Source organism: Micrasema longulum, unplaced genomic scaffold (genome assembly GCF_059751315.1).
Source record: "Micrasema longulum isolate JH-2025_06_02 unplaced genomic scaffold, ASM5975131v1 h1tg000499l, whole genome shotgun sequence".
NCBI lineage: Eukaryota > Metazoa > Arthropoda > Insecta > Trichoptera > Brachycentridae > Micrasema > Micrasema longulum.
Genome location: NW_028277696.1, coordinates 128,870 through 150,176, shown reverse-complemented (window position 1 = coordinate 150,176; position 21,307 = coordinate 128,870). Strand labels below are relative to the sequence as shown.

At 32.9% G+C, this 21,307-nt stretch overlaps 2 protein-coding genes across 2 annotated transcripts; both read right to left on the bottom strand.

Annotated features, from left to right (window-relative positions):
- Window positions 1-192: 192 nt before the first annotated feature.
- On the bottom strand, window positions 193-12,387 carry ry (xanthine dehydrogenase rosy). The gene is made up of 8 exons (XM_088227313.1): window positions 12,094-12,387; window positions 6,827-6,981; window positions 3,845-6,002; window positions 3,450-3,758; window positions 2,936-3,273; window positions 1,388-2,192; window positions 927-1,094; window positions 193-513 (listed from the first exon to the last, which is right to left on the bottom strand). Exons 1-8 carry the CDS (start codon window positions 12,148-12,150, stop codon window positions 463-465), a joined length of 4,041 nt encoding a protein of 1,346 aa, XP_088083439.1. The 5' UTR covers window positions 12,151-12,387; the 3' UTR covers window positions 193-462.
- Window positions 12,388-18,091: 5,704 nt separating this feature from the next.
- l(3)87Df (cytochrome c oxidase assembly factor COX20 lethal (3) 87Df) lies at window positions 18,092-20,668 on the bottom strand. The gene is made up of 2 exons (XM_088227312.1): window positions 20,535-20,668; window positions 18,092-20,454 (listed from the first exon to the last, which is right to left on the bottom strand). The coding sequence occupies exons 1-2, from the start codon at window positions 20,559-20,561 to the stop codon at window positions 20,128-20,130; spliced, it is 354 nt and encodes a 117-aa protein (XP_088083438.1). The 5' UTR covers window positions 20,562-20,668; the 3' UTR covers window positions 18,092-20,127.
- Window positions 20,669-21,307: the final 639 nt, after the last annotated feature.

The window sequence follows — 21,307 nt, the reverse complement described above, 5'->3', positions numbered from 1 at the left end:
TGATATATTTTTTTTTACATGAAGGCAAGATGATCAGTCTTATTCTTCAGGTGCCAGGCCAGAGGCCAGGGACTATGAAATATAGTAAAAGTTTAAAAGAAACCTATGTCCAGCAACAGAACGAATGTGGCTAGCAGTAGTAATAAAGAAAAATGGGAAGATTAAATTGGTGTTAAAATAAAGAAAAAAACATTTTTAGCAGTTTATTATAGTTTATTAAAATAATAAAATATGAAACATGATATGAAATATTTATCTATCTTTCATTTATAAAAATCAATAGGTACGTATACCCTTTTCCCTCGAATAATTTTACAATATACTTAATATAATAATAGCACAAAAAATTAAAATCTCTGACAAATCTGTTAAATCTCTTAGGTACAAAATAAAATATAGGTACTCGAAAAAAGGTACCCTTTTATATATTTTTTTCAATTCTCAATTATAAAATTATTATATTCATGGAGCAATATTCCAAGGTGTGAAAGTGCCAGGGAGTGGTTCCTCAAACTGCAAAAAAGTTTGATCAATGAAAATCATTATGTCAATAAAAAAAAAGATTTAAAATAGAAAATAACAAGAACGTCGGACAGCATACGAGTTTAACCATGACAGTAAATATTAATCAATCAAACAAAATAAACATCAAACTCTGAACAGAACTCAAACTCAAACTGAAATATTCTTATAAGATGAAACAATTATTACAAGAAAAGAGAATGTTAAAAAACATTTTTAATATTATGTAAGAAAAGGAATAGCTAATAAAATATTAATCCAAAATCGTGTTTAATTTGAATAATAATTAAATATGAGGTTTAATGAAATAAATATCATCTTAATAGTCATATTAGGTGTAAATCTTGATATTCGTATTAATTGTTTATTTTTTTTCTGTAAAAGAAAATATAATGTATGCTCACCTTAGTAGTAATGTGATCTTCGCACGCCATTCTGATTCTGGAAGCTGTCGCAGGAGACATTAACTGGAAATCAGCCCCAAGTCCTGACTCTTTACGGGCGGCTGTGATGGCTTCTCTTATCGCAAAGAAGGCGGAGGATGCGAGGAACAATGGAGGCTCCCCGATGGCCTAAAAAATTTATTTTAAAAAAAGATGCTCCCTATCACAAAGACATTTTTGTTTTTAATAATAATTTCACTATGCAATTAATAACAAAAAATAAATTTTTTAAAATTATTGCAACATTAGAATTAAAACTGAAAAAAAAAAAATTATACCCCTCCCCCCCCGCTATGCATCTTAAAAAGAAAGTACAATTTTTTTTAATTCTTTTTTATCTGACCCGTTAAAATATAACTACATATCAATTTATTTATTTAAATTAGTAATATGTACGAGTATACGTATAATGTACTACACACCTTGGAAGAATAAATGGCTCTTGGGTTAGGGGCTCCTTTTAGAAGGGACACATTGAATTCTGCAGGTATGTCAGTAAATCCAGGTATCTTGTAGGCTCCAGGACCTCGGCTGTATAGAGTTCCAGTTGGAGAGAAGATGAGTTCTTCTAATGTGTATAATCCATACCCTTGAACGAAAGCTCCTTCTATTTGCCCAATGTCAATAGCCGGGTTTATACTGTCTCCCACATCCATTACGATGTCCGTCCTGAGAACTCGGTGGTCTCCTGTCAAGCAATCAATTTCAACTTCGGAACAAGCTGCACCATATGTGTAGTAACTGAAAGGGGTCCCTTCATTGGTGTCTAAATTGTACCCGATATCTGGTGTGCTGTAGTAACCAACAGCGGAAAGGCTAACACAAGTAAGATAAGCCTTAGCCACCCAATCTTCCCACTTCCTGTTCGGGTTACTCTTTCGGATCGGAGCCAGCCTCTCTAAGATTTGATTGCAAGCGTCCATCACTGCCATTCCATTAGTATCAGAGCTGACACTCGCCGCTGTAGGAGACGTATTCGGTACCTTATCAGTTGATGTTTCCGAAATGTATATTTTTGACGAATCGATTTGGAGAACTCTAGAGGCAACCTGAATCATTTTCGTATGCAGTCCTTGACCCATTTCTGTCCCTCCGTGAGATAACAATACAGACCCGTCTGCGTAGACCAATACTAAGGCTCCGGCTTGATTTAAGAAGCTTATTGAGAATGCAATCCCAAATTTAGTAGGTACCATACTAATACCTCGTTTCTTCCAACGATTGTTCCTGTATATAAACAATATTACTTACTACATTAATTTATTTTATTTTAATATTAACTTTCTTAGCAAATAATCACAAAAAATGCCTGGCTTATTTTATTAGCAGATAAAAATACATGTTAAAGTCAATTTATCATTATATCAGACTACAAACTTCTACTAACAATATCTGTGTAGTTTTGTTTCTACATATTTGCAATAATATTTGTGCATATTTATTGTACTTTGCGTCATAAACGGCAAAAATAACAAACAACATTTCATAACATACTTGTCATATCTCAGCATAAATTATTGATTTATTTGTTAATGGACTTAGTCCATTAAAAAAATAGCAAACTCAAATCTTTATAATACATACAGGCACAATTGAAATAAAATACAAATAAAGAAAATTAAAGCTAGGACAAAACACCAAATAATGTTTATAATGTAACCCTCGAATACGAGCTCCTGGTTTTACGTTAATATGTTTGCGTTGACTATATTTTAGCCCCTTTCTTTAGTATGTGGTGTGCCACAATGAAATAAACAGTGTGTAGAATTAATAGTGAATTTTTTAGTAAAAAAATAGTTTATAAAAGATAATAATCCTCATCCTTGAAGGGTTAAATTGATGCTTCAATATTTATTGAGTTTGGAAACAGCAGTTATACATAGGTAACACTTCACTCAATAAACTTCAAATGCAAATTTTGAAATGGTAAAATTTTTCTTTTAAAAGCATGATAATCTATTTTTTTTTACCTGTTGTATTCTTCCACATCCTGCCAGCGTTTCTCATAATCAGACTTCACAAAACATTCATCCCAACACCTGATTAAAGTGCAATGTGTCAGGCTCTGCTTAAAGTGTGTGCTCTGTCCTTCCTCATACAGATTCATTCGAGCAACCTCAATTGGAGATTTTCCGAGTTTCAAAGCAACTTCTCGTAGGTAATTTTCAGCGCATAACATCGCCTGTGGACCCCCAAATCCACGGAACGCCGTATTCGAAGGAAGATTAGTCTTACATACATATCCTACAACTTCCAGGTTTGGAATGAAGTAGGAATTTTCACAATGCAATATAGCTCTTTCCATTACCTAGAAGAGGCAATAAAATATATTTTAAACAACTGCAAAAGAGAGTAAGTTTGATAATTACTTTGAAAAAAATATACATATTATCCTAAAATTAAAGTTGAATAGTTTTTTGTAGTACAAAGTTAATTGAATTTAGAAAAAGTATGTACAGTGAAAAAAAAGAGGCCATAATTTACCGCTGGTGATAGGTCCATTGAATATCCTGCATTGTTGTACATATATATTCTAGCTCCGGTGATTTTTCCACTTTTCATGAAAGCTATTTTGTACTTAAAGTAAAAGGGATGCCGAGCTCCAGATAATAACATGTCCTCATCTCTATCCAACATACACCTAACTGGCCGTTGTAGTCTGTGGGCAGCGAGGGCTACTGGAACAGCCACTAAGAGTCCCCGAGACTCTTTCCCACCAAATCCACCTCCGATTCTCTTCACTTTTGTTACAATACGATTGATTGGAATGTCCAGAACGTGAGATACTAATTTCTGAAAAATGTTTAAAATCACGATGATACTCTTAACTAAATAAATATCAAAGGTAATAGGAATCAATAATTGATGTAGGTACTTACACTTATTTCAGAAGGGTGCTGGCTTGAAGAGAATATTTCCAATTCATTATCTTCTTTAGGAATAACTCGAGTAGTGTGAGTTTCTAGATAAAAATGTTCCTGGCCACCAATGAAAAATTCATTCTCTATGACAAAGTCTGCATTTTTCATTGCTGTTTCAACATCACCTCTTACAATTCTCTTAGGACTGCCGGGGATATAAGATTTTGCGTCAATAGCATCTTTAATTGTAATGATAACAGGTTGAAGTTCTTCATATGTCACTTTGACGGCTTTTGCTGCCTTTTGAGCTATTGCTTGAGTTTCGGCAACTACAACTCCCAATACTTGTCCTTGGCTTGTGACCTTCTTGGATATAAATACTTCTTCATCATGAACTATAGGACCCATTTTGTTATTCTTCTCATTAATATCTGACGCAGAAAAGAATGCTTTGGCACCTGGCATCGCAAGGGCTTCACTCGCATCAATAGACAAAATATTAGCATGAGTTTTAGAAGACAAAACATGAGCCAAAAATAGTTCACCTTCTATGAGGGGCATGTCGTCGCAGTACACAGCTTCTCCAGTAGCCTGTTTTAAACCTGAAGCGTGTACTACAGGGCGACCGACAGGATCTTCTCCAGACTGATTATCAGAAGGCAGTTGAAAGTACTGAGACGATTTAAGAGTACTGTGACTGAAACCTCCTATCCCACTTATGTCACGATCAGATACTCTATTCACATGGGGCATGTTTTGTTGAGCAAGTTCATTAGCGATTTCTAAATATGCTTTGAAAAACAAACTCAATGTCAAAGAACGTCTGTATTGAATCATGCCACCAGGTGCAGACGGAGATAGCGGTAATTCAACTATTAAATTTTCAAAAGCCTTTTGCATCATACTCTCATTCCAATGCTCTCCGATAAGACTTTTCGTTGTGTTTTTTGCTACAACAGTTACTGGTGCCATCCCGCCAAATGCAAGGTTCATGGCAGTGATGGCTCCATTTTTCATATCAAATTTGACATTCATAGCCATGTTTACTATTGCTATATCATCATCCCTTCTTTTAGCCTGTTTGAATGCTTTAAAATATTCATTCTCTTTGGTAAATGGTACTTTAATTGAAACTAAAACTTCCTCTGGCTCTGCAATATTCTTTCTGTAGCCAGTAAAGAATGAATGATCCATAACAAGTTTTCTCTCCTTATTTGACTTTTTAAATGTCAAAGTAACACCAGCTGCAATAAATATGGGATTTAAATCGGAAATAGGACTGCCTGTCATTATGTTACCTCCCACAGCAGCTACATTTCTAATTTGTTTTCCAGCAAACCAATAGAGCATATCAACAATGGCTTTAAAAATTCTTGTTTTGAATGGCGGTAATGTTGCTATTAAAGAGTTCATAGCAGTTTCCATATTAGTTAGAGTAACTGCGGCTCCTAGTATTACTCCATCATCTAGAATATCAATAACATTGAGTTCTGGTACTTGGTTTGGCATAATGATGATCGGGTAGGTGTAATTTTTGAACTTGACTTCAACTCCAACTTCAGTATTTCCAGTAACTATTTTTGCTTCTTTGTGGATAGATTTGAGGTTTAGGAGATCTTGCAAATTCTTTGGACGATACCAAGTGATACTTGTTCCTTTGAAAACTAGTTTTTGTGAATCATATTCAGATGATAATTTAAGTTCTGGGGGAAAAATGGGTTCTTGAGATGGATCAAATGGTACAAATTTACTAGGAGCAAATGTCTCTCGAGGTCCATCGTTGTTTTGCTGTCCATTCGTTTGGTTTCGGCAACATTTTTCTCCCTTGCCACAAACACCTTGGGAACTTTGGGCAAGTATTTGCTGACTCTCCCATTCTTCAGTAAATGTCTTGTACCCTTCGATAATCGGCCTGTATCCTGTGCAGCGGCACAAATTACCTTGGAAAGTTACTTCCAAGTCCTTGTAAGAGGGTTTAGGCATACTCCTAAGGAGAGTATACATGGACATCACGATACCAGGAGTACAAAAGCCACATTGAGAACCGTGGGCCTTAGCAATTCGCTCCTGTACGGGATGTAAGCGAGTTTTAGTAGATCCGATTCCTTCGATAGTTGTAACCGCTAGTCCGTGCATAGAGCATACTGGAGCTAGGCAAGCATTTACCGCTAAATGACTGATAAATTTTAGTCAGGAAAATACATAAAAAGTCTTGTACTTCTACAATTCACTAAGAACCAGATTGCTGTCCCGTGGCTAGTGTCGCGGATTCACGAATCAGAGGTCCGAGATTTGAACCCCGCAGTACCACAATTTGATTCCTACTTTAAAAGTTATTTACAACTCATAAAAAATGGAATCAAAATTGAAATATTTGGGTAAATCATTAGATGGCAAATATTTATTTTAAAAAGGATAAAAATTTGTAATATCTAAAGCAGTGTTTTTCAACCTTTTTGAATATGCGACCCCCTTACGAGTAGAAAAACCTTGCTAATGCTTTTGCGTTTGAAAACCTCGAATAAAGTAGCCTTGTTTGGAGGGGATTTTTTTTAATCTAGATAATTTTGCGTACAGTTCTGTTAGTAAAATACCCAGAACCCTGGACGAGTGATTTAAATTCGATCCCTAAAGTAAGGTAAAAATCCTAAAAAAGAAAATCAAGTGGAGATAAGTCTGCCTCTACTGACCTATGATTGAGGTCCTAGGTTCAATTTCTGATAGGTTGAACATGAAATATTGGTTTTTATGATGGTTCTACACTGCAACATTTCATTGTTTCTGAACTGGCCACCGGAAGCATAAAACTGATCATCTTACATTTCCATGTTAAGAAAAAGATCCAGATATGCTGCGTTTGGAGTACCAGTGCAGTGCCGTATGCCCTGGGTGTGGATAGGAAAATATATTTTTTTAACTGTCTAAATTGATTCTAGGTGCTTTTAAATTAGAAGTTATTAACACGAGAAATCCTGTTTCGTGATAAATTAGAAAGGATACATAATTTTATTGTTGTTCCTGTCAAACTTGGAGACCATGACAGTGCAAGCGCCACATCCTCCTTCTGCGCAGCCGAGTTTGGTTCCGCACAGCCCCAGCTTCCTTCGTAAGTAATGCAGAAGCGTCCATTCCGGATCAGGATTGTTTTCCACCACCTACGAATCAATTGAATTGAGAATGAATAAACCCAGTATTTGAAAGAATAAAAAAATGAATAGATCTAGTCAACAATAATACTTGTAGACATGTAGATATTACAACAGAGATGGAGAGAGAACATTTTTGAGAGAGGAATTTCTTTCAAATTAGGTAGTGATGAAAATATTTGCTTAGATTAGATTTATTTATTTATGACAAAATACATTGTTTTTAACTTTACGTATTACATTACATTACATATTTCATTTGTACGAAATATTCCCAATTAGCAAAAGTGCTGGTATGAGGGGATATAATATATTATGACACAATAGTTTTAATAAAAAGTCAATAAAATAACATCACATATCACTCGTCACACGGGCTGTAAGAACTGTTTTATTTAGGTGTTTTTAGTATGTACATTAATAATTTAGTACGTATATGTTTTGTATATTTTTAGGTCATTAGAAACTTGATTGTAGAACTTTATTTCTATATACACAAAACTGTTTCTTTTTTTGTTAGTCCTAGGTTGTTCGCAAGTTAAATTATTTGACTCTCTTGTATTTCTTTGATGTATATTGTAGTTAAAATTAAATTTGTAAATAAAAATAAAAAATTCTCATACACAATAATACATTTATTAACTGATCATTTTATTTCATCAGAAAGCAAAGTTTATCATGTTATCTTTATCAATTATTTGAAATATTTCATAAATACATTTTTTTTAATCACCTTAATTAAATTAAACTTGAATTATATTTCAATTATTATTTTTGTGTTTATATTAAAATTAAATTTTTTGGTTTACAATAATTAAAAAAATAATTTTTGTTTTATGTGGAATTAAAGTATATTATTTTTATTTACTTAATTATTTCATGAGATTCGACTGAAACGCAGATCGAATTCACGCCTTTTCATAATTTTCTAATACCTGAGTGTTTTTTTTGTAAGTAATTTATTATTGGAGAATGGATAATTTAATTCAGAAAGAAGTGAAAAGTTATTTTTATTTTTTTTTTGTGTAGCACTGACTGAAAATTTTTTAAAGTTTTTTTTTATAATTTATATGTTATACTAAAAATATTAACTGATTAAAAATAAAATAAACGAATTATTGTAAGACGTCACTCCCCATTTTATACACAAGATTTGTTTTTTTTACGTAAAGCGAAATGTTAATGTAAATATATGTATTAAATTTATATAAAAATTGTATTTAGTAGTAGTGTTGTATACTTATATTTTTTTATCTAAATAAAGTAAAAAATAATATAAAATGTTCAAAACAAACGCATAAAATCATGATGTATCAAAGCGACCCCACCCGAAGGGTTCGAAACTGAAAAAAGTTACCCCATTCTACTTACTCTACTCGAATCATAAATTTTTACGTAAAAACTATCTCCGCATCCGATGACGTCAAACTAGGTGACGTCATGAGTTGTCTGTTTTTATTTATTTCTAAATGACTAGACTTTGATCCTTTATATCTCTCTTATTTCTTGACGGATTTTAATAAGAATAGTACCGATTGTCTTGTGATTTTTAAAATTAATTTATTAGCTAATAAAAAAATCCGTGATAATTGCCCATTATAATTATGCCGTAACGTTCAACGGTACCTACGTTTAAAATAACTACGATTTTTTTTTCTGTATCGATTATATATATTATTTATCGTCTATGCACACAATTTGTAGAATTCCATAGTAAATTTGGTAATTTACTCTTACTTGGTTTACTCGTTTATTGGATTTTAATTCTACTTTATTTTTTTTAATATACAAGAGCGTATATTGTGACGCGTTTTGTCTTGTTAGGACATTTTCAAACGAGTTTGAAAATGAAAATGAGAGAAAAATATATATATTATTTTGTAACCGTAAGTTTCGATAATTTTCATGAATCGGACATCACTAGTTTAAGGGGATTTCCCTGGATAACTTAGTGACTTTTGTATGAACTACCGGTTACCGAAATAACCTAATAAATCCGACGAAATATATTCGATTATTTAATAAATAATATTGTCTTACTTTTGGTGATAAATTTTTTATCACAAAAAGTAAGATAAACACAATTAAACATTATAAAACAACTTTTATCAAAAAACGCGCTGTTTAATAAGTAATTTATAACTGATTTTTTGATTGCCAGAGATTACGTCTCTTGAAATTTAGATAATAGTCTGTTTCTTTTTTACTTTAGAAGTTTTATAGTAAACACCTAAACATGAACAAAACTAACGAAAACTGCCCCCAAAAACGCTTTGGTGTTTTATTTCAGTCCGTTTCGACGAAAACGCTACAATAAGGAAGTTCATTGGTTTTATTTATTTATTAATATGTTGTCAAACTAAACCAAAATAAATATTATTTGTGAGGGCACTCGACTTTCTAAAAGAGACGGTGGCGTCTGCGCAGCGCCCCCTGACCGCAGCCCCTCTCTCGACGACGCCAGTACCTGTATTCGTCGCACGAGCGAATCCAGGGTCCAGGCGCTGCTAGCGACGCACCATCTCGGGTCCGGACTTACAACCCAGATCCAGGAACTGGACCATAGTCAGATTGGCGAAATTTTCATTGGCCAAGTGGCCGTCCGTGCCCTTCTGGTGCGGGCGCGCACGCGTGTCGGCAACAACACTTGTAGATAATTAATTAGCTATAAGTGGATCGATCTCTTTTTTCGTATCTGATTACAAATCAATAAATAATTTAAAACGACAAAATGTGAGTTGCAAGGGCTTACGCTCAATCTGATTCAGCGTACCTACATTTTTGTTATTTTTCTCAAAAGAAGTAAGGGACAAATATAAATTTTTTCATCGTTAAATATTAATTTATTTATTTATGACAAAATACAAGGTTTTTAAACTTTACATATTACATTTTATTACATATTTTATTAGTACGAAATATCCCTAATCAGCCAAAGTGCTGGTATGAGGGGATATTATATATAATAATACTTTTGGGTTGTGGTCCTGTGGCTTGTGTTTTGGACTCACGGACCAAAGGTCCGTGGTTCGAATCGCATTCTACCCCAACTCGATTCCTATTTTCTAATAGTGAGTTATTTACAACTCGTTGAAAATGGCCCTCAAAATGAAATATTTGAGTAAATCATAAGAACGCAAATATTTATTAAAAAAAAAATAGTTATAAAAAAAATTCAATAAATCAACATCACATATCACTCGTCACACGGGCTGTAAGAACTGTTTTATTTAGGTGTTTTTTAAGTACGTACATGTTTTGTATATTTTTTAGATCATTAGAAAGTGAATTGTAAAAAATTATTGCTGTATACAAAAAACTGTTTATAATAAATATAAGATTAAAATGTTGATCTGTGTATTCCGTATTAAAGAGTTTATATTTATTTATTTAAGTGTACAATACAGCACAACTTCCAATTACCTACAATGTAACATAGGAGTTGATATTAACGAAACCATGTAGGCGCACTATATGTCATTTAAGGAACAACATGTAGTCCATAAAACTATAATAAACAAAGAAGACAACTAAATCGCAAATACACACACGATATATATAGTTAGAGAAAAGTCCGGGTAAATGTTCTACTTTGAGAGTAGATATGCTATTGAAATACGATATTCAGATAGGTACCTACTAGGAATAAACACAACACTGCGTTAAATAAGGTTTAGCTTTAAAGGGGAATCAACATTACTAGATACCATTTTTATGATAGGTAATAATTTTTCACTGGCAGTCGTTTGTGTGCCCTACTTGCTGTTCATTTTTAGGAAAAAAAAATGTGAAAAATTTATACAATCCTTATGTTCGGAATTCAGATGTAAATTTTTAACACGACATATTTTTGACAATACAATGTCTATGTAATCGTAAGATTTTTAGATAGGAAAATTTAAAAAAATACTTATCCAAAGACGCGAAGTGCTGTAGGATGGATTATTGTCATTTTGCAAAAAAAGGTGTAACAAAAAGACCCCTTGACGATAATAAGAGTTCCTTCAATTGCTCCTAGTAGTAGTTATTTACGTATTTTGAAAATGTTTTTTTTATTAATTGGGTTGTTAGGATTCCGTATTAGGAACATTAAAAAAAACCGAAACATTAATTTCTAAATCGTCAACGTTAAGTGATAGGTGAATACTTTACAGCTAATTGCTTTTGAAAAAAAGAGTTACGAGTATTATTTTTCCATCTTGTTTATTAAGTATGTTGAAAAACATAAAACCAACATTGAAGATTATACTAAGGGCCAGTTGCACCTCAAAAACAAAAAGGTTTTTGTCGAAATGGGTAAATTTATCTTAATGCATATTTTTTAAATGAAAACAATTTAGACGAACACGTTAGTACTTGCACGTTAGTGTAGTGAGTGTCCTGACGAAGAGACGGGAACGTCTCGAAACCGGTAGACATAAAAAGTCGGTAAGTGGTTAAATACTAATATTTACTAACTATAATAAATACATACTTTCTTCTTGATGTATAATACGTTTAGAAGTAGAAAAGAAACCACACCAAAAATTAGTACCTCATCTAGCTGAGAAAATAGTTTTTTACGCAATTATTCACAAATTAATAAATTTATTGAAACCATTAGTTTACTAACACAGTGTAGGTAGGTACTCACGTACTTACCTAAATATATTTCTTTATTTAAACCAAAAATGGTTAATATCAGCCAAATAACATGTTTATAGATTACATATTTACAAATTACATAAAATTAATTACCTAATACGAATAATACAATAAATAAAAAACGGCAAGTTCAGTATTATAATGTGCCAGCCAGTATTTAAATATGGAGGCAAACAAAAAAAAATAGCGTGTCATTCGAAAATAATTGACCAAGTATTTGTAGTTTTCCAATATAGAACTCGAAGTTATGCTATTTTTCATCCAAATGAATTAAAATGATGATTAAAAAGTGTAGATATTTTAGTATCAAACTACGTAAATATTATCAATCTTGATAACCTACGCAAGGAGTTATGTTATTATTATTGATAACATAAAATAATAATGAACTTCTGATCTTAGGTTCATTATGCATTACCTACAAGTCTGTGATTACCTAATGCAGATAAAACGTAATTTGTGAAATGTTAAGGTTACCTTCTTTCCGTTTACGAAAAACGTCAAAGTTGTGGCAATCGGGGCTTCGTCAGACATTTTAATTTTTAATCCGAAACTGTAACACTAAACCATGAAATATTTGAAGGGGAATTTGTCTACAACTGTAAATTATTTAATCAAAAACACGAGCAGTGAAACGCGTTATCTCCCATTAACAGTTAAAATAAGACTAAAGCTAAAGCAACAAGACGAAAAAACGTCCAGCAGAATGGAATAAATCAGACTGTGGATACACTGGATACCGGCTACCGGCCCAGTTTATTTACGAAATATGTACTAGCCACTAGCCACAGATTATACACGTTAATACTAGTAAGAATTATATTGTACAGCCCACACACACAGCGCATAGCCATTTAATTTCTTGCTGATAAGTTCGAAAAAGACGTTATGTAGTTGTAATATGTATCTATTATAGATAACATAATGTAATTTAGGTACTTTACAAGAATTTGACGCAATAATAAAATAATAATATTGAAGGCTATCATTATTTATCAGTAAGAAAATTCAATTAAAAGATAAACAGTAGGTAAGGCCTGTTTCACACCATGGTAAAAATAAAAGATGAAACAGATATCCGGTAACTACCCGGTACGCGGCCCAATTTTAGTGTCCGACCGGATACCGGATAGGTAGTAGCTCGATATCCCGGGGATACGAAATATTCATTAAACTGCCAAAATTCTACGAAATCAACGCCACTTAATTTATTTATTGATATCAGCTGTGTTTGGGAAAAAAGAATTAAGTAACCCTCATTATTTCAACAATTGACTATTTTGCATTAAAATACTCGTAGTCATCAGTGTTTAGTATACATTACTCAAAAAGAATTTAAGTTGATAAATAAAAAATGTTTATAAACTATTTTTTTATTAAAAATACATATATTCGCGTGGAAAAAATAAAGCGCAAGGGTGAAACTACCCAATACCATTATAATTATTAACTCGATAAGCTTATAAATCATATTGATTTACTGCATGAACTATCATTAATCGATAAATGATCATTAAAAATATCAAGAAAATATTTTAACCCCTTTTTATTTTAAATCCATATTTTTTTTTTTCACCATTAGAGAAATTCAAGTACAGGGGCATTTTTATTGTTTTTTTAGACAATGGGCCCGATATATATCTGGCTTAGGGGCTCGCCGAATATTCAATATACGGCCAAACTATTATCCGTTTCATCACCAGTAAAAATCCATACGACGCGGCGCAGCGTCACGATAAAATAGCATATGATGCATCAATATTAATTTACCGTATCGTAATTATTTTTATTTATTTAAGGCCAGGCAAACGAAAATATATACTTTTCTGTTTAGACTATAAATAATAATCATGTCCCACTGAAAAATCATTTCCTGAAACTATTCCTCGATAACCCTTGACTTCTGCTAGTGTTGTTATTATTGTCCCTTGCCCCTAAAAGTTTTCGAGATTTGTCCACTTACTATATATTGTTTGGATTTAATTATACCCATACCTATCTACATCTGATTATATCTTAATCTAATTGATTTTAATTGCTCCTGAATGAGTTTGCAAACTCATGGAGTACGATTTATGTAATGTGCGTATTTTGTATTTTGAATAAAAATAAATAAATTAAAAACTTGTTAAATACTTACCCAAGTCTTGACCGTTTTATCGCTGGATGTATGATATGTTCCATATCTCAGTTATGAAATAAAATCATTATGCATCAAGCGAATGCCTCTTGCCGTTAGGGACTGATTTCCTGCCGCGTTTGTTTGTTTTGCTCGCGGCTTTTATGATTTAATAATGGTATAAATCCACATAATTAGATAGAACTAAAAGGAATTGTAATTTAGAAGTAATAATGAACGGTTACGTTCTTATCCACCTGTAAACCTAAACATAATAATAAACAAGATACTAGTACACCATATTCGTCTGTCTTCTTTTCATCGTTCATCAGCGATTCCGTAACAAAATAACCAGTACACCATAAGGCCGACGAATCCCCACTCGAATTCCTTTTGCACGATTTTTACCTGAGAACCTAGCCGCTGAATAAATTTTAAATAAAAACAAGATAATATAATAAATTAATTTCAAATTACCCTAATTTTACCGTGTCGTGTGGATTTAGAATTTAGAGGATGCGTGTGAAAGGAGCCAAAGTTTCCAATAAGTGATGTGCATAGTTAGTAAAATAATTATTATTCGATTATTTTAACGGTTGAAATATTCGATTGTTTTGATCATGGTATTTATCTATATTTTCCTTTTCCTTCTCGGCCTCCTCTCTCCTCCTCTCCCCCCTCCCCACATCACTTCTCCAGCTGGCTGCCAACAGAGTTGCTTGGACGATTTTTGTGGACACCATTGATCCAACTAGGGAGCGGACATGGAATGATGATGATAATTTGTTCACTACCTAGGGTGACCATTTGTCCTGTATTTTCAGGACGTCTTGTTCTTCAGCAATCATTCATCCATTTACAATATGTTCATATTTATTATGTATTTTCTTAATCTGAACGGTTTGGGTAGTCAGCTGCAATAAATGGTACAAGAAGTTGCTCAAGACTCAAACACAGAAATACGGTATCTTTCATCTATTTGAATCAAATATAGAATAACTATTTTTGAATGAAGAAACAGGGTTTTTCACTAAAAATAGTCTTGTATGTAATTTATTTTAATTTTTTGTCTTGCTTATTATGTACAAGGCTTATATTAACTGCTAAACGTATGTTCCTTCTAATTACTCTGACTATGGTGTGAGGATCTGGTGGGATAATCAGCTGTGGCCTTGTAAGGGAACTTCTCCACATTTGGTTTAAGAAGAGAAAACCACAGAAAACTTATTCAGGAGAAGCCGGACTATTGACAGGCATCAACAGACCTTCCGTTCCACTTTGAGAGCGTTTGGCATTTTGTGTCCTATTTTTATTTATTTAAACAATTACCTTTACTATTTTTACCATGTACGGTATTACCTCATGCGATAAGACTTATTATTGTTACGATATCTTCTAGGTCCTCATCCAGAGGTGTCTCGCCATCACACGGACAGCTATTGATTTCTGAGAGCTTAAAACGGCGAAGACGGCTCATAAAACCTCCTGATTAACAGCAACTGATTATCATTTACTATATCAACAATATTTTGAGTTTGTCCAAATTTTTGTAGACAAGAACTGGATTCAACTCCCTGGGGAGCTGTTTATATTAACATATTACAACAGAGATGAAGAACATTTAAGAGAAGGTAATATAGAAGTCCAGGCATCTACAGGGCTTATGACCTGTCAATGGCTGGTTTAAGTGGCCACTTTACACACTGTGTAACATTCACCATTCTGCCTATATTTGAACATCTATATTCCTTCAATTCTTTCATCTGTTGATGTTTGTGAAGTTAAAGAGCTGAAACCTTTATTTATGCGAGTGAAATTCATCTAATTGAATTATTTCACCTGCATACTAGGCAACGCCTGAAAATGTTATTTTCTCAATTTCTATACTTCTTCATGGACCAGATAATTTAATAACAAAAATTTGGACAAACTCAAAATATTGTTGATAAATTACCTGGTCCATGAAGAAGTATAGAAATTGAAAATTGTGTAAAGTGGCCACTTAAACCAGCCATTGACAGGTCATAAGCCCTGTAGATGCCTAGACTTCTATATTACCTTCTCTTAAATGTTCTTCTTCTCTGTTGTAATATGTTAAAATTGACTATATGTTGAGATTTATAGTAGACTCGCATCTCAAACCAAACAATTTATTTTTGCATAGCTAAAAACAAATAATAATAATAATGTTTGTATAATTTATATAGCGCAATTTTTTGTGAACAGATTCATACAAAATATAGAGTATGAATCTCACACACATAAAAAAAAGGTTTCAGCTCTTTTATTTTGTAAAAATCAGCAGATGGAGAAATAAAAGAGATGTTCAAAGTGAATGTCACCTTGAGGTATTATAAACCCTGTAAACAATAAACATTTAAAAAATAAACCAGTACGTAAGCTCCGTAAATGTCTAGACTTTCATGTTCCCATCGTAAGAAAGTTCTCCATTTCTGTTGTAAATATGGAATGTGGTTTATTTATTGATGCAACTGAAGGAAAATTTGACAAATGCCAACTAAATTTTAGGTTCCATAAGTTCTGCACTCCATAAGTTTCTTGTTCAATGCGAAACTTGTGTGAGAAATAAAGGGAGGGGGCTGCACTTTCAATGTATGTTGTATTTTTTGTTTGCATTACAAATGGTCTTCTTCCTTGACACGAATCCTCATTGCTTAACACATTGTCTGTGATAATTTTGGAGCAAATCCACATTAAAAAGCAGGCATTTGTTCAATTTCAGGCGTAAACTTATTGTAGCAGATGCAGTGGATCAACTTCTCCGATGCAATCGTGCCCAAAATTACTATGTTACTGTATCTCAATAGTTGATGGTGCTATCTCAGATAACTGAGCCGTACTCTAGCTGCGGCCGGGCGTACGAAGACACTCCTACGGAGGTTATCATTGCCTAGAGATCCCTTGTAGGCTTGCTAGTCGGTACTGCCGACGGCTTCAAACGTGTATCGCTGCGGAAGTGTGTTTCGGGGGGTACCCAAGGTCTAAATAATCCAGGGTCTATCCAGCCTCCGAATAAATAACAAGGGGCGATGTGGCAGTCGATTATTCCAGGCAAACTGAAAGGGTCGGGGTTGGAGCAAAGTTGGGAGGCAGAGAGACAAGTTGCAATGTAAAAATGAGTAGTGTTGTTGAAACCAAAATGATTTATTATAGTACTGTGTACCCATTATATATGGTGCGGAGCAGCCTACTCGCCTACTGAGGTCATTTTGCTGCTGACCGCGCTTATTGCAATAAACAATAAATGTAAATTAATTCTTATTCTAGATTTTCCCGGTGGCGGCACCGACATGCAGATGCTCACTCTTCTTAGATAGAACATAAAATATGTCTTTTATTGGAGGAGTGATTTCAACCCATGCACCGGGCCCCATCTAGTTATTTCATTTATAATTATGTTGCAGTGTTACATCGGCAACATCGAAAGCCCCACCCACTTACCCGGATCCATTTTAAAGGTCTTGTGGCCTCTTTTCAGATATGAACGGTGAACGATATTTAAGAAAAATTTATTTGTTTACAAAAGATTTGCATTTTTTAATTAGAATTAACATTTACTGCTTTCAAAGCCCCTATCACCGTGAGATTCAGTCAGGCAACTATTGATTCACGCATAATAGCTGTAACTTCATAACCTAACTTTTTAAATGCTGCTAGGTATTATTACTATAGCAGTACCTAGTAGGCAACTAAATTTTACAGGAATGATAAAAGCTGATAAAATTATTATATTTTTGCATGTCCTAGCATTCATCGTAATTCTAACAGGTGTCTGCGTATGCAATATAAAATCACTAAGAACACTTGACCTTGGCCCGTAAAGTGTACATAAAAGCAAACATGTTTACAAGCTCTGTTTGTACGACCATAATAGTTACATAAATACTCAATAATTCATTATAATTAAGACACAAATTTAAACATCACATTTTTGTTGAGTTATACATTTACTCATATTTTATTCACGTTTTATATAAAAAATAAGTTTTATAAAATATAAAACATTTAACACTCGTAGTGTTTAAAAGTCTCCCGATCTTAAATATTATCTGACAAATTCAGATCAGTTGCCGAGTGCACTGTGATGTGCTTTAGAAATGGTTTATTGCACAACGCATATAACAAACAAGTTTGATAATGCACAATTTATTTCATATATCCCCAGTCATTTTGTCCATTTATTGTTTTCTTTGAAGTAATAATAGCTCTTCACTAATAAGTTCAGTTCTTCACTAAGTGTTTTGATATGTCCCACGTTCTAGCGATAATATGTTTGTATTTACCCGGTTCCAACAAATGGATAAAAGGTATGTAGACATCTAATAAAACATCATATAAAAAAAGACATTGTTTTATTCAGTCATTAAAAGCTTAACTAATTTAAACTACCTACATCAGTAAATAACAATAAACATTTAAAAATCTGTTTGCAACATTGATCTTATTTCAACAATAAAAATCACAATATAACATGCTAATATGTAGTTGAAAAAAGAAAAAAAATAAGCATTGTATCAGAAGACGAAAGCAAATACATCACTCAAAAACATTGTATTAAATTTGCAAGATTTGAAAATATGATCTTTTTTAGTAGAACATTTCATGACATTATTTATTAATTTGACGTAACCACACGTTCGCATTGCACGCATCGGACGGATTGTATCAAACGTATTTTAGAATTCTTTGTAAAGTTGGTAATACAAGTGCGTCTACTGATCAGTATTGGACGAACCGCAATTGTATGACTAACTACATAAAGAATTCTAAAATCCGTTTGATACGATCTATCCGATGCAGACACGTGAGCGTTTACCTTTAAGGTGCCTTTTTACTAATGTGATTTGGAATGAAGTTTTCTTAATTTGTGGATTAAACAAATATAGATCATTTAAAAAGTTTTGAATTAATTATCATTCCTTACAATTATAGGTGATGTGCACCTAATGAAATATGAAATCCGGGATTTGATTTCTAGTGAAATTGGCTTAAAATATTATTTTTTTTACAATAGTAAAATAGTTTTTACCGACTAGCATCAATCTGTAGTGTAAAAATGGTCCAGACACTAAATCAATGTTTCAATGCAATATTGCATTTACTATTAGATGTGGTTACAGTAATAAATTTGTAAATTTATTATTTGTTAATATTTTATTTTTCAGATGCTCTAATTGACAGCCATTAGCCTCACTACGATGGGATAGTCAAGAACTTGAGACACGACAATATATTTATGTATTTTAACTAATTGAAATAACATTATTGGCGGCCTCCGTAGTGTAGCGGTCAAGACGCTTGACACATACGGAAGGTTCAGGGTTCGATTCCTGGTGAGAACACAAAAATTACATGTGGTTTTTCTCAAGCCTGGGTGTTCTGTGATGTAATTTACCACTGTAATTGGGCCTCCTGGCCTGTTGTGGTGCAAAAATGAAATAAAAAAATTATATAAACTATTGTTTTTACCCTGCAACACTTCGACAAATGGTTCTCTAAAAAAAAAAGATACATATTTTTTAAGGAATAACCCACTAAGCTTCTATTTAGAGGCTTGAAGGAGGTGGAAAGGAGAGTATAAGGAAGTCAGTTATGACAAATACACCACGACACCCAGACCAATTGAAAAAAGACTTTCCTGGATTTTTTTCCCGGAACTGGCGGGAATCAAACCTGTTACGTCAGTTTCACAGTTGGCCGTCTAACCAACTGCGCTATGGCGCCTGTCTAATTAAATAATGATTATATATTTTTAAATTCTCTGTTGTTTTCGTAAAAATACATTGAATTTTACAATAGAGATACCAGTCTCGAAGATGCCGTGCGAAGATGGTGCAAGTGATGAAGCCAGTCACTGGTTATTTATTTCCATAATAAATGCGATGAACTTCCACCAAGAATTTTCACTAACAAACTTGAATGTTTTAGAAAAGTATCGGTTTATTCACAAATAGTGCTTGTGTAATATCTAGTAGCAAGGAGGGGAAGTCATCGTACACCATTTAATTCTGTTTAACGGTTTCAAGTGTAGACCAAAAGTTGTACAACACGCACCGGTCTACTCTAATAAAATCAGTGAAAAAAATAAAAGCTGAAATTTAATAAATGCTGTACCGTAAAGGATAAACCACAGGAGTCACATTGAACAAAATGTTCAGGAAATAGTTGTGCGATTTCCACATCATAACTTTTGAACCAAATGAGATTTGACTTTGGTGTTTACGCATAAAATAGCTTATTGCGATTATTTATGCATTTTTAACTTCAAGACGGCAAAAAGTGGGCTCCCATTTAATCTTATATGGAACAGAATTCATACAATAGTATTGTATTATCTATTTACATGAGTTTGAATGTTGCAAACACCACTTTTAAGCAGATTTGAGGTCTAAACCTTCACCAATAGCCTTTCGTTCAATAGAATCTTCCGCTGTTTCTTCATTTATTAGATGGTCTTGCATTCCGGCTTGTAATTTAAGCATTTCAAATTTAGTAACAGCGTATTGATAACGACACACAGTGAAGAATCCAAAAGTTGTAAGGCAAAAGCTTCCAATGCTAACGTGAGTTGCCATTCTTGTACGAGAAGTGAACATGAAATATCCTAATCCAGAAACCATTCCAGCGCCGATACCATAAAGAAAGCTATCTCTGAAACATGGTATTTGCGTAATGTCACGTCCGAATAAGTAAAAACTCTGAAAATAAAATACGATACTTAATAAAATTTAAAACTCAAATCGTACTGGCATAATACTGTTTGAATTAATTTTAAAACCTTGGATTCATCTTTTTCTCCGTCCATTGTGTCGGTATTGATTGATAAAAGTATAATATTCTGAATTATAGTTCGAGGAAAACAGGTAAAAAGTAAATAACCTAGAAAGGAGTTGAAGTCAAACTTTAAGATTATTTGACAGTTCTAATGCTGCCAGTAAAAAAAAGTTGCCAAAAGAAAAACTAATAAGTCTTCAAATAATTAAAAATATCGGGGCATAATAATAAAAAGAGTTTTACAATTACATAGCAACAAGAAACATATTATTTTTTGTTTTCTAAAAACGTGTAAACCTTTTTTGAGTTGGATAGTAAATAACACATAGTTAAGTAAATAAAAAAAATTCAAGCCTAGTAATTTAGTCAAAAATAGTTATTTCTTTTACTTTCACACTAAAATACTTTATTATTTACTATACGTCTCTAATTTTTTATTATGTACAGAAAACCTCAAATTTGAAAAAAAGTATTATTACCGCTTCTTTCTTTATAAATTCGTATTATTTACTATTAATGACACGTTTAAATAACAGGAAATAACATTTTATGCGGAGTCCAATAGAAGTTTAGAAATAACGCCACGTCTGAGGGTATTAGAAGCAATTGTAAAAATCTCCATTGAAGGAGTTACTAAGATATTTGCAAAAAGCTATGAAAAAAGAATTGTGAGATTTCTAATTATACAACAGTAACTCAATGGAGAATGCTAAGTTTGCGGTGTCAAGTAGTATACTTGAAATCTGTTTCTGCACGATTGAGAGATGGTTTCAAATT

Coding starts and splice junctions, on each gene's coding strand:
- ry (XM_088227313.1), bottom strand. CDS start 12,150: ATGTCTGACGAAGCCCCGATTGCCACAACTTTGACGTTTTTCGTAAAC. Junction 6,982..12,093: donor TTTTCGTAAACGGAAAGAAG/GTAACCTTAACA, acceptor ATTGATTCGTAG/GTGGTGGAAAACAATCCTGA. Junction 514..926: donor AAGATCACATTACTACTAAG/GTGAGCATACAT, acceptor ACTTTTTTGCAG/TTTGAGGAACCACTCCCTGG.